The sequence below is a fragment of the Pseudorca crassidens genome, chromosome 7, assembly GCF_039906515.1.
Source record: "Pseudorca crassidens isolate mPseCra1 chromosome 7, mPseCra1.hap1, whole genome shotgun sequence".
Lineage (NCBI taxonomy): Eukaryota > Metazoa > Chordata > Mammalia > Artiodactyla > Delphinidae > Pseudorca > Pseudorca crassidens.
In genome coordinates, this window is record NC_090302.1 from 8,083,691 (window position 1) to 8,096,882 (window position 13,192).

Consider the following 13,192-nt stretch of genomic DNA (forward strand, 5'->3'; position numbering starts at 1 on the left):
GTTTGATTGACATCATCAATTTGCTTTCCCCATCATCAATTTGCCAGTTCACACAACCACCTACAGCTTTCGAGAGGGCCTTTCAAACAATTTCTAAGGCAGACCCTCTGACCCACTACTCACCCCTCCCACAAATGGCGAAACTAAAATCCCAACGAATAAGAACCTTGTCTGACGTCACAGGTGGCCGTGCTGGGATCAGGCCCAGGCCTCCTGGAGTCCAGGTTGCTGTTGTTGCTAAGAAACCACCCATCTAAGGTGGTCTCACCCTTCTGATAGTCTCATCCTCTTGCTTAAACACCTTCCATGGCTCTTTTGTGCCTACAAGACAAATTCCAAATTCAACCCACTCCATCTGGGGCTGCTGCCTTCAAGGTCGTGATGTGGTCTAGTGGTCAAGTGCCTGAGTTCTGAAGATGCAGGGTCCTAGGCTCTCATCTCTGTTCTGCTACATCACTGGGCACCTATTGCTGTGTCCCGGTCTCATGCAAAATGCTGGGTAAATACATCACTCTCTACCTGGGAACCCCAGGCAAGTTCTGTTACAACTGTGACCCTCACTTTCCTTCTCTGTGTTTAAGGATTGACAGACATGGTCTGAGTCCAGTGCCTGGCACCTGGTGCCCACTGAGTCTCATTAATGGGAGCTGTTCTTTTTATCAGGATTGTCAGTCCCCCATCTGGGTGCCCTCAGCATTCTGAATGACCCACATCCTCACACAGCCTCACTGGGAGCTGCCTGGCAGCCGCATGGGAGCAGGGCTGGGTTTTTTTTTTATAATCTACACGACCACCGCCTCGGAGATGGGTATGTGGGTGGTCTTTGGAGTCCCGGGAAGTTACTGTCCCAGAGGAGCTCTTGGGTCCCTTCCAACAGAGGAGGAGTTCCAGGTGGGTCTTGGCCCAGGGACCTCTGGGCAGGATCCGAGGAGGGGCTGGGGGACGTTGTCCAGCCAGCAAAGCCCCCAGAATCCATGCCTCGGTGCCCTCCATCCCTGGTCCTGGCCTCTCTCTGCCACCAATTTGCTGTGGGATTTTGTGCAGAGAGCCTCTCCTCTCTGGGTATGTTTCCCCAGCTGTCATACAGGGAGCCTGGTCCCGTCCCCCTGGAGTGATGCGGGCACAGTGGGGGTGACGAAGGAATGAAAAACCCTGGGGAAGCTGTAAAGTACCCTACGCGTGTGCAGGCACAGCCATCCGCAGGTGCACGGCGAGGGCGCTGGCCTGGCTTCCCATCAGGGCTCCGCTCTGGTCCAGTGCCCGCTCCCTTCCTGGTCCGCTCTCCCTCCCTCTGTCCCTCCCTCCCTGCCATCAAGGAGCGCTGGCTCCCGGCATGCCGTGCGCTGCTGACAGCCTTATAAATAGTCGCCTTTGCGGGCGGGCGGCCGGCGAGGACGGGCAGGGCACACGCTGTCCCCGGTGCCCACCCGCACCCCTCCCTCAGGTCAGTGTGTGCCCGTGTGCGTGCCTGTGCACGTGTGGGGGGTGCCCCTGCGGGGAGTGGGGGGTGCGTGTTTGTGTGTGGCAGGGCGTCCTCCGGGTTTGCGTGGCTGTGTGTTTGTATCCATGGTTGCGGTCTGTGTGCATCTGCTTGCCTGTTCCCCAGGCTCTGCTCTGGGTATTAGTGCCACACTGTGTGTGCCATTGTGGATGTGTGTGTGTGTGTGTGTGTTGCTCTCCCTCCCAGCCTCCGTGACAGTCACCCCTTTGTCCTGCCGGCACTCTTGGGGCTCCAGGTCCCTGCCCTTGGCACGTCCCACCTGGGGACTGGGGAGGGGGAGCTGTGGCTGGACTGCCTGCCCCAAGGACCTGGGCAGGGGCAGCCTAGGTGATGGGAGGAGCTATCCTGTCATGTCATTTTGAGTGCTGGGGGGACGGGAAGCCCCCTGGATGTTTGGCCCCCTGCCCCCGCCTCCTGAAAAGCAGGGGCCCTGTGGGAGCCCTGGGACAGCCCATGGGGCCTTTCCTGCGTGTTGCTCAGTTACCTACCTAGGACTCTCCAGCAGCAGCAGGACTGGGCCTGGGGGTACAAGCCCAGAGAGGGTACAGCAGCTGCCCAAGGTCACACAGCTGAGTGATAGAGTTGGGATTTGAACCCTAGCCAGTTGCCAACCACTGGAAATGCTGCTCTTGGTCAGAAGCTGGGAGACCTGGGTCTTGCCCTGGCCTTGCCTTGTGATTGAGATGAAGTCGCTGTCCCATCGGGCCTCAGCTCCCCAGGCCCCTCAGCAGACCACCCCGTCATATTAGGAGTTGCCGTGGCCCTGATTTGGGGACCTTATAAGGCCTGGGTGTGGAGCCCGTAACCCAACTCTGTCCTGGACCCCTGGCTTCTGTGAGGACTCCTCACAACCCAAGTTATTTTGGACCAAGAAGTGGCAGGTGCCAGCAGGACAGAGGGGCTTAGGTTACCAGGAGGGGGCAGGGCAGGGTGGGGTCAGGAACACCCCTCAGGGTGTCTTCGCGGCAGGCTGTCCCTGGCCTGGGGGCCTCTCCCTCCCCCACCAGCTGCAGAGGGGCACTGGCAGCTGTTACTCTTCCTTAAGCACACTCAGCAGGAAAGAGGTTATAACTCATAGCCCATGAGCAGCGGCACGGTCAGCAAAGCTGCTAAAGGACCTAGTGGGTGCCAGGCCCGGGGCAGCAGAAAACGTAGCCTCAAGTGTGACCCCAACCAGGCCCTGGAGCAAGTCTCTCCTTCCCTCCCGAGGTGACTGTGAGGATGGAGTGAGGCTCCCGGGGCTATGCTCAGCCGGGGCCAGGCCCAGTGTGGTGGACACAGGCCTGCGGTATACAGCAGAGAGGCCCAGTACAGTGTGGTGTGTGTGCTGCTGGGCGACGGTCACCTGCCAGTATGGGAGTGGAGAGCAGAGTCCAGGAAGGCTTCCTGAAGGAGGTGACACCTGAACTGAGTCCTAAACAGTAGCACCTTGGGGAAGGGCATCCAGGTGTTGGGTGCAACATTAGCCGGGCCCTGGAGTGGGACACGGTCGTGGTGGGTGAGGGAGATCGGAGCAGTTCAAGCAGTGGCTGATAAGGCTGCAGAAGGTGCTGGAGGCCAGCTCGCTGGGCCCGGTCAGCTACGTTAGGGTTTATTTTGGGGACTGAGGGGGCCATACATGGAAAGGTTTTAAGCAGGTAAAGACGTGGTTTGATGCTTGTCAGAGAAAACCCTGCAGTTTGCCCGGTGGGGTACGGAGGTAAGGAGGCCCACGGGAGGCTGGAGCAGTGGCCAGGTCCCCTGCTTGGAACACGGCAGTGGTGGTGAGGACACGGACTGGAGGGACGTTCAGGAGGGGAGGGCTGGGGCTCGCGTGTGTGGGGTGGATGTGAGTGGGGAGAAGGGCGTCCGCTCTGACTGCAGCCTCTGGCTGGGTGATAGGGCGCAATGCTGGGGACATGGGAGGGACTGTTTAGAGGCTCGGGGTCTGCGGAGTCTCTGGGCCTGTCCAGGGGCTGTAGATGTTTGGGGCTGGGAGAGGAGGCCTGGGCTGGCTGAGCACGGATGGGGGTCCTGGGAACCTGACACCAAAAGTGAGAGGGTGGAGTAGGGGCCCCGGGTGGGGATGTCCCCGGCAAGAGGAATGCTGGCCAAGGGTTGAGGGTCAAAGGCCAAGGCAAGAGTATCTCTGATGTTTGCTGGCGGCCTTGGGGAGGGCTGGTGGGTGGGGAGTAAAGAAGTGGGGGCCAAAGATGTGTTGCAGTAACTCTGAAGGCACTGATGGGAAGGGAAGGTGGAGGGAGACCCCTGGGGCTGTGGATGCAGAGCGGGGGGGGGGGGGGTCCCAGGAGGCATTGGGCTTGATTTACACACTGAGGGAAGGTGTGGGCAGGGGCCACATCAAGGGTGGAAGTTGGGCCTGTGCAAGGGTGAGAGCCTGGGGACCTCCTCAGCTGAGGACCGTACAGGCTGTGGTCACGTGAGCAGCCCCGCAAATTTCTCTCCCACCCTGGGCCTCTGTGTCCCTTTGAGCATCCTAGTCCAAACCTCATCCCAGATGAGGACACGTGCAGCTCCCCTCCCACCTGCCTGCCTCCGGGCCTTCCTCCCGGCCCTGGGGCGCGTTGTCAAGTTGTCGGGCAGATGCAGGACCCAGGGCCTGTTTTCCGGGAATCGCAAGGGGAGCAGCTCAGCAGTTGTTGGTGTGGCTGTTTATGCCCCTCGGTGCTGCCCCCGCTGTCTGGCCCCAGAGGGAGGAGGCAGGGACAGGACAGTGGAGGCATCCAGAGGAAAGGGGACTTTGTGAAGTCCTCCCAGCCTCCTGGGCCTTCCCTGCCCCCACCAGCCCCTCCACCCTCAGAGGACGTCAGGGCCTGGCACACCATGTGGCTGGGTGGGAGCAGAGGCAGGAGAATCCCCCTCCCCCTCCCCACCTGTGCCCTTGTCTTGCAGAGTGCTGACTCGGCTCCCCAGACCTCGGCAGGATGGAAGGTACGGAAGCTCCCCTCTTTTCCTGCTCACAGCCTGGGCCTCAGTGTGCCCATCTGTTTAGGGGGTGTGCTTTCGGGAGACATTCGGGGAGGGTTTGGATGTGGCTCTGGGGTTGCTAGAAGGGGCCTATCTGGGGGCCTCCAGCATCTTCCTCAGGCCTCTCACAGGATGTACCAGCTCCAGGATTACTTTTAGAAGGGAAGAGGCCTCCTTGAGGCTCCTGAGGGCCCCACAGCTCACCTCCTACACTGGTATTTATAGAGCTGAATCTCTGGCTCTTTCTGGAGAGGGGGCGGCACTGGTGAGGGAAAGCCTGCCCTGTGGAGAGGCCCCAAGAGTGCAAATGCCAAGGCAAACAATGACACATTCCTGCCCCTCTCCCAGACCAGCAGGGGTGGGTCTTGAGGATGTCTTGGGCCCTCCTGGCTCCTATAGGCTGGGACCTGGAGGCAGACGTGGGCCAAGAGCCCGGCTGGCCCGCCTCCTGGCAGCACCACCCATCCCTCCCTGGTGCTGGGCCTCGGCCTGGGCGGCTCTTAAAGGAACCCAGCTGTCCTGGCTGCTGCTGCGGCCTGAGGCCGGCGGTCATCCTTCCACCCCCAGGCCTCTGAACATCCGCTGCCACTGGGCTGTGGCCTCCCCGCCACGCCCAGGCTTGTGCCCATCACACGGCAGCAGACGATGGGAACCCACAGAAGTCGTTCTTCGGCAGCTCCTCTAGACCTCCAGTCCCGTGGCTGGGAGGACCCCGGGGAACTGCCGAGCTCACCTCCCCACTGGGGCAGGGACTTCTTTCCTAAGTGCACACAGCGAGCTCCTACTTCCCTGAGAAGCGGGGAAGGCCTGGCAGCCTGGGAAGAGGCCCCGGCTGCAGCCCTAGCTCTGGCATCCCTGGAGCAGGCCCCTGCCTCTAGGCCTAGGTTCCCCCCTCTCTGGTGGGGCTACTCTTGCTGAGTTCTGAGATAGAGGTTGAAACGTAAGCTCCCTCCCTCTCCGGGCAAGGGTTCCACGTGCCCACCAGAGCCCCCCACCCCCACCCCGGCAACCGTCTCCAGGGCAACGTGTGTTGTGGTTGCCAACTCCACACTGGTACCGCCCAGGGAAGGCAGGCGGCAGGCTGGCCCCGGGCCCGGGAGGGGAAGGGCAGGGGACACAGCAGAGCAGGACCATGTGGGCCTGCTGCTCGGCACCAGACGCCCGCAGCGTGGAAGACGCTAACGCCCAAGGTGACCAGGCGTCTCGGCCAACGCGAGGGTTGGCGTCCGAGCCCCTGAGGGTCGCCGTCACAGCGTGTGCTGAGCCCGTAGCCTTCAGGCCTGGAACACCCTCTTCTCCCTGACCTGTCCCGGTCTCTGAGTTTTCCTCGCCCCATTATCCCTCACTCTGGGCTGACTCATCTGCCTCTCTGACAGGACCATGAGCTGTGTGTGTGCAACTGCCTGGGGCCCAGCACAGGCCTGGGATCCCAGAGGTACCTCTGGTTCTCTGTCCAGTGACTCACTGAGCTCTGCTTCCCTTTTCTCTCCCACAGAGAAACTGAAGAAAACCAGGATCATCTTTGTGGTGGGTGAGTCCAAGGCAGCAGGCAGGGAGGGGCTTTGCAGGCCCTGGTGGGAGCCTGGGCCTGGGGCTGCACCCTGGGCTCTGCCCCCGCTTCACTGGGTGACCCGGGCAGACCCTGTCCCATTTCTCGGGGCTTCTGAATGGGCGGGCGCTTGCAGGCGGGCCTGGTTCGGGGAAGGGCACCCAGTGTGAGAAGATTGTCCAGAAGTACGGCTACACCCACCTCTCCACCGGGGACCTCCTGCGGGCTGAGGTCAGCTCAGGCTCAGCCAGGGGAAAGATGCTGTCGGAAATCATGGAGAAGGGGCAGCTGGTGCCACTGGTGAGTGGGCCCCGGCAGGGCGAGGGTTGGGGGGTGATGGTGGCCCTGAGTGGACACCAGCCAGCAAAGCCCATGACACACTAGCAAGGCGGACCATGACCTTCCCTGTTTCTGAACCCTCCTGAGGGTCCCCACTGCCCTTGGCAGAAAGTTCCTTCCGGAAGCTCCCAGGAGCCTCCAGGACCTGCCCTGCCAACCCCTCCCACCACCAACCCCTCCCACCACCAACCCCTCCGGACTCCCACCACCCTGGCCTTTCTGTCCCCTCACACTGATCACACTCTTTCCTGCCTGGAATGTTCTTCCCTCCTCATCTTTCATACCTTGCTGACTCCTCAGACTTAGGCTAAGACCACCCCCTCCCACCAACTTTATACTCCAGTAGCCTCCCTTCTTTGTCCGTATAACCCATGTCATGCTTGGAAACTATACATCCACGGTGTAATTGTCTGTCCCCTCAGCAGACTGTGAGTTTGCGGAGGGCAGGGAAGGTCTGCTTTGTTCACAGCTGTGTCCTCAGGGCCCAGACAGGAGGCTGGGAGGAGGGGCTCAGTCATATTATTGAGTGGATGAAGAAATGAATGAATGAATGAACGAATGAATGAATGATTCGATCAATCAGTCAAGTCGTCACAGTTCACAGAAGGCTTCCTGGAGAGGGAGGCTTGTTTGGGAAATCTGTGTCAGGGCAGAGGGCATTTCTGGCTGTGGGGCAACGCGTGCAGAGGCCCGAGGAGGGGGTGGAGAATAGGGGGTCATGACCCCGCCTTCTTTTGCCACGCCTCCAGGACACAGTGTTGGACATGCTGCGAGACGCCATGCTGGCCAAGGTAGATACTTCCAAAGGCTTCCTGATCGACGGCTACCCCCGGGAGGTGAAGCAGGGGGAAGAGTTTGAGCGGAGGGTAAGTGCAACCTCTTGGAGCTGTGACATGGGATGAGCCGGCGAAGGCTGCTGTGATGGGCAGTTCTGAGCAGAGGGAGAGAGAGACTGATTGTGGGCGGGTGGGAGGGTGGGCAAGGAGGGAGACCAGGGAGACTTTCTGGAAGTCTTTCTAGAAGTCTAGAAGAAAATGAATGGAAGGAAAGAAGGCACCAGGCTGGGGAATTCACAAACATGGCCACAGGTTCCAGCTCAGCTGCTTGAGGCCTTGGGCCAGTCAGGCTGCCTCTCTGAACCTCGGTGTCCCCAACTGCAAAATGGGGACAGACAGTTCGCAGCTGCCTTGAGGGGCAGCGTGGGGATTAGAGAGAATGCATCCTTCAAAAGTGGGGCTTGGCACCCCATAAACACACGATCAGAGGGGCAGGGAACAGCATGGATAGGGCTGGAAGGGTCACGCTGGTGTGGGGAGAAAAGAATCTGTGGGGCAGGGCAACCGGCAGTGATGTGGGTGGGGACGTTCAGACCAGGCTGAGGCCTTGAATGCCACAGAGGGGCGTCTAGTCTCCTTCCAGGTGCCATGGGGAGTCTGGCTGGAAAGAGTGAGCCTTGAGGATGAGGGCTCTGGTCTGCCTAGCACGGGTGTCCCCCAGGAAGACTTTCCACAGTGGGGGAGCACCTCACTCAAACACACACATGTGCAGGCATATGTGCCCACAGGCATACAAGCACACGTACATGTGCACACAGGTACAGACACTTACACGTGCACAAGGCCAGAGGCATATGCACACATGTACACAAGCATCTAATGTACACACACGCACACTCATGCAACGTGTGCGCACAGATGCAGTACATCCAGATACAGGGACGCACAGAGATGCACACACATGTGCACACACAGATGCACACACCAATACCTCTGATGTCACAGGCCATATGGGGGAAACATGAAACTGCAAGTGCCCAGGAGGAGGGAGAGGTCTGCTGACCTCTGAGGGCGGGTGCGGGCTCAGGGAGGGCTTCTCGGCAGTGGGAATGCCTGCGGGGAGGACCGGGCATCTTAGGGGCCTGGGGCAGGACAGACCTCCATCCCCATTGCCTGTCTCTGTGAGGCTGGGCCATCTTTGGGCTTCCATAGCTTTGAGCCTCATCCAGAGGGAGAATATTATATTCCTTGACATCGAAATGGCTGCAAGACCTCAAGAAAGTGTCTGTCCTGGTCTGGGCCTCAGTTTCCCTAACTATGCAATGGGGATTGGCTGGGTTTCCTTCAGACTAGGAGGCCATGGACCCTGAGGTCAGATGCCAGGCAGCCCTGAGGCACGTCCTGTTGTACCAGATGCATGATGTCGCCTCAGGCCCTCAGGGTCACATCTAGAAAATGTGGTTAATGAAAGTTTACCCATCCCTCCTGGGGCCGTTGTGGGTGCTACTGGGCTACAGGGCTGGGCACCTGGTCTTCTCGGCTCTGGACAGCAGGGGGCGCCTGGGCCTCACCGAAGGAGGACAGGTCGGCCTCCTGGCCCTTCCAAATCTTCCCCGCGGATGAAATGCTTATTGCAATGACAGGGACATTGTTCAGAACCCCCAGAGCTCAGCAGGCCCTCGCCCCTTCACTCAGCCCTCCTTATTCCTTTGTCAAGTTCATATCCAGCCTTGCAGGTATAAGACCACCTACCTGCCCTCGGGGGCTCCAGGCCTGGCTGGGGGAGGGACCTTAAGTAAATAACCAGAGGTCCTCCTGAGACAAGCTCGAGGCAGAAGTAAAGGGGGACTGGAAGCGCGCGTCGCAGAGAGCTGGGATGGTTGGGCGGGGAGGGCATCTGCAAAGACTGTCCTAGAGGAATGAGATTTTAGCTCAAATCCGAAGGCGAGCACTTGGTATTGAGGGAAAGGGTTCCTGGCCAAGGTTCCCGGCATGAGCAAAGGCCTGGCAAGGGAGGAGGTGGATGAGAGCCCAGACCACAGACAGTCCGTGTGGCTGAAGCCAGGAGAGCAAAGGACTGAGAAGCACGAGATGAGGAGGTGGGGGGAAGGGTAGGTCAGGTAAGGAGTTAGGACTTTCTCCTGAGGGCACTGGGGAGCCATGGAAGAGGTTTGAGCAGGGGAGGGGCAGGGCAGATTGGTTTTAGGAAGGTCCCTCAGGCTGCCTTGCGGGAAGGGCTTGAAGGTCTGAGTGGGTCTCAGTGGGGCCTCAGAAGTGGGAAAATGGGGAGGAGATGGCCCCAGGGGGCAGGAATGAGGCCCCTGTAAATAGTGCCCCGCCTGCAGATCGGACATCCCACGCTGCTGCTGTATGTGGACGCAGGCCCTGAGACCATGACCAAGCGGCTCCTGAAGCGTGGAGAGACCAGCGGACGTGTGGACGACAATGAAGAGACCATCAAGAAGCGCCTGGAGACCTACTACAAGGCCACAGAGCCCGTGATCGCCTTCTACGAGAAACGTGGCATCATCCGCAAGGTGCGGGCCCGAGGGCGCCCTAGGCAACCTGGGTCTTTGCCTGGCTTGGCCTCAAATTGCTGTGACCTTGGGCCAGCCCTCCTGTCTGGGCCTTGGTTTCCCCACTGGTTGGATGAGGGGCTGCTGCCCACTGTGGCTGGGCTCGGGGAGCCTGGCCTGGCTTCCGGGAGAGGTCAGCCCCCTGCCTCGGTGGGGCCCACCCAGCCTTCCCCGGCATCCTGCCCTCATGGCCCATCTCCCCACAGGTCAATGCCGAAGGCTCCGTGGACAGCGTCTTCTCCCAGGTCTGCACCTACCTGGACGCCCTCAAGTAGCAAAGCTGGAGCCTCTTCTCCAGCTCAGAGCCCGGCCCCACCCTCGTCCTGACTCAAGGCCTTCCCAGCCTGAGCTCAGCGCTTCCACCCTGCCCGGCTGGAGCACAGGCAGAGGAAGCCACTTTATCCTGTTTTCATGGACAGCCGAGCACTAAAGGAATTTCCAAGGACATTCAGTTTTACTCCTTTTTCTTTGATTCCATCAGGGATGATTCACATGGCGTGGCCGCCCCAGCCTTGAGTCCTCAGCCCCTCCCCTTCCCGTTCCTCTCTGGGCCCCTCAGCCCACCTCAGCCGGCGCCCCTCTCCTAGCTCCGTTGGAAGACGCAGGGCCCTTCTTCACACATGGCGTGCTGGGCCTGGGCTGTGCCAGGCCTGGGGACGCTGGGTGACTGAGGAGTGGTCCTGGCTCTCGGGGACTCGTGGTCAGGCAGAGCTGGGCCCTGGCCCGGGTTCCTCTGCATCCTTGTCGTGTGGCCTTGGTCCCGAGCCCCTTAGCTCTCCGAGCGTGTTCTCTGTCCCGAACCCCTGCTGGGGACCGGGCTGGAGCAGGCAGTGTGGTCATGGGCTGTGGGAGGGCTTCCTGGGCAGTGGGGGCAGCACACATCAGCCGGCCGAGTGGGCAGCGAGTTGGCCTCCTTGGTGCAAGAAGCTTTGAGGGTCCGGAAAGGGCATCGGGATTGAATGGGGGGGGTCATGGTCAGGGGTGCCTCCCTGATGAGGTGGGACCTGAAGGAGATCCCACCATGTGGTCCTGGACAGGTCACAACCTGCCCTTCCTGACCCATTTCCAAATCTGAATCAGGATCAGTGCCCCCTCCCCCCAACCCTCCCCCAAGGTCAGGATGAGAACACGCTGAGCAAGGGGTGTGGGTGGTCAGTTACCGTGGCCTGTGGGACCGGAGACCAGAGCAGCCTCCGGGAGGTGCAGGGCTGGGGTGCTTCGGGGCCGCCCCGGAATCCCCTGGGGAGAACCATCTTCCCTCTTCTGTTCTCTTTCACTCTTTGACCTCATCACGGAGAAAGTCTCCATTGGTGCTCACGTGTCCCTAACACCTGTCCCAAGCCCAGCTGGCTCCCTTTAAAGCCAAGAGAGCCTTCAACAGGGCATCCCCAGCTGGAATGAAATCCTGTGCGGGGCTGAGGGTGCCCCTGTGTGTCCCCTTCTACCTACAGCAAGTGCGGCTGGTTTTCCATTTACAGTAGTTATTTAAACTTTCCTTGAAAATAAACGTATTTAAGTTTTAAAAGATGAGTCTATTGAAAGAAGAACACGAAATCAATAAATGATAGCACAGGGGAGATAGGTTCTAGAAGGCAGGCGTCATGCGGCCCTGGGTGGGGTGCGGCCGAAGGTCTCTGCAGCTGGTCTTTCTGTGCCCCGTGCCACCTGGGGCGCACCGGGAAGCCCCAACTCACTCTGTGGCCGCCCACGTCAGGGTCTCCAAGTCGCATCTGTCAAACTGGGCTAAAACACGCACACACGCATGTACATACACACTCATGCACACACACGTCGTCTGTTGAGGTTGTCATGATCAGCGCAAGGATGAGTGGAAAAACATGCCCCCAAGATGATAAAAAGCTAAGAGAAATCCACCTGACAAAATTGTCTTCAATATCTTCATTTTTTAAAATTACAGCTTCATTAATTCAGGTGTGTCTTCAGTTTATGGAAACCTCAGCTGACCCAAACTCTTCACCATGGAATCACTTTATTCACTAAAGAAAAAAAAAACCTTGAAAAAAAACACAAAATGTTTAACAGCTCCAGTAACTACCACCACCCCATCCTTGCCACTGTGAGCCTCCCTTTGAGGGTTTCCTTAGTTCACGTTTCCGGAGCAACGGCTATGCTGGCAAAAGATGGGGTCGCGAGCCCCCAGCCTGCTGTGCTGTGGCTCCCAGAAGGAGGGCAGCCATATTCACAAAATTCCATCCCACCTCCTGAACCCAGACCAGCTCTGGGCAGCTCAGTGCACAGAGCTCAGAGGAGCCCCTGGTAGCGGGAGTTGCCTTGAACTGGAACTCTGGAGTGGGGCCTTGAGGGTACAGAGGAGTTTGCTTCACCATGAGACAGAGGGCATGGAAGGGCGGAGGGAAGAGCTCTGCAGAGTCTCAAAGGTGGAGAGGACCAGCTGTGGGGAGGGCTGAGGCCTTAGAGGGACAGGAGTGCAGGCTAGAGGCAGGGTGGTGGGTGGTGGGCAGCCAGGCTCTCAGGGCCTTGAATGCTGACTCAAGTATCAAGTCTTTCCCCTAAGAGCAATGGGAAGCTCAGAAAGAGCTTTGTGGGGTTTTTTTTTTTGTTTTTTTTGTTTTTTGAAGAGCTTTGTTTTTTAATGAAAAATTTCAAAGTGAAAATTGGAGGAAATAATATAATGAACACCCATATACCCATCACCGAGATTTAGTAATTGTTAACATTTTTCCATACTTCATTGTTTTACTTTCGCCAAGCTATTTTAAAGTAAATCACAGATATGAGAACCTTTCACCACTGAAGTCTGACTTCAGCGTGACTCTCCGATAAATAAGGACACTTTCCTATATAACCACAACTCAGAGGTCCAGGAACACTAAGTTACAGTAACATTGTCATAGGTAATAATCAGACCACATGCAATTTTCCCCAGTTGTCCCCAAAATGTATCTTTGGTCAAAGTGGGACGCTATCCAGGACCACACGCTGCATTTGGTTGTGATGTCCATTAAACCTCTTTAACCTAGAACGCCCTTCCTACTCTTTGACATTGGCCTGTGACGGGATCAGCTGTCCTGCAGAAAATTCTTCCTTCCAGATTTGTCTGTTGCTTCTTCGTGGTGTGTTTAACTAGCTGCCCCGTCCCCTGAATTTATTGTAAACTGGAAGTTAGTTGTAGTCTTCCTAGATGCAAGTGAAGCCTTTGGGGCAGGAATACCTAATAGGCGAGGCTCAGGAAGGGTTTTAAACCGGGCAGGATGGTCAGATCTGCAGCGCTTCCAGCTTTAACCTGCACACGCATCTCCCTGGGGGTCTTATTAAAAAGCTGATTCTGGGGCTTCCCTGGTGGCGCAGTGGTTGAGAGTCCACCTGCCGATGCAGGGGACACGGGTTCGTGCCCCGGTCCAGGAGGATCCCACATGCCATGGAGCGGCTGGGCCCGTGAGCCATGGCCGCTGAGCCTGCGCGTCCGGAGCCTGTGCTCCACAATGGGAGAGGCCACAACAGT

At 58.4% G+C, this 13,192-nt stretch overlaps 1 protein-coding gene across 2 annotated transcripts; it reads left to right on the forward strand.

Annotated features, from left to right (window-relative positions):
- Window positions 1-1,334: 1,334 nt before the first annotated feature.
- AK1 (adenylate kinase 1) lies at window positions 1,335-10,155 on the forward strand. 2 transcript variants are annotated; one of them, XM_067743218.1, is made up of 7 exons: window positions 1,335-1,444; window positions 4,394-4,432; window positions 5,964-5,999; window positions 6,154-6,317; window positions 7,106-7,222; window positions 9,478-9,669; window positions 9,915-10,155. In XM_067743218.1, the coding sequence occupies exons 2-7, from the start codon at window positions 4,426-4,428 to the stop codon at window positions 9,981-9,983; spliced, it is 585 nt and encodes a 194-aa protein (XP_067599319.1). In that variant the 5' UTR covers window positions 1,335-1,444; window positions 4,394-4,425; the 3' UTR covers window positions 9,984-10,155. The 2 variants fall into 2 exon arrangements, with proteins under 2 accessions (XP_067599319.1, XP_067599318.1); XM_067743217.1 differs by lacking the exons at window positions 1,335-1,444; window positions 4,394-4,432 and adding an exon at window positions 5,586-5,658.
- The last annotated feature ends 3,037 nt before the right edge of the window (window positions 10,156-13,192 follow it).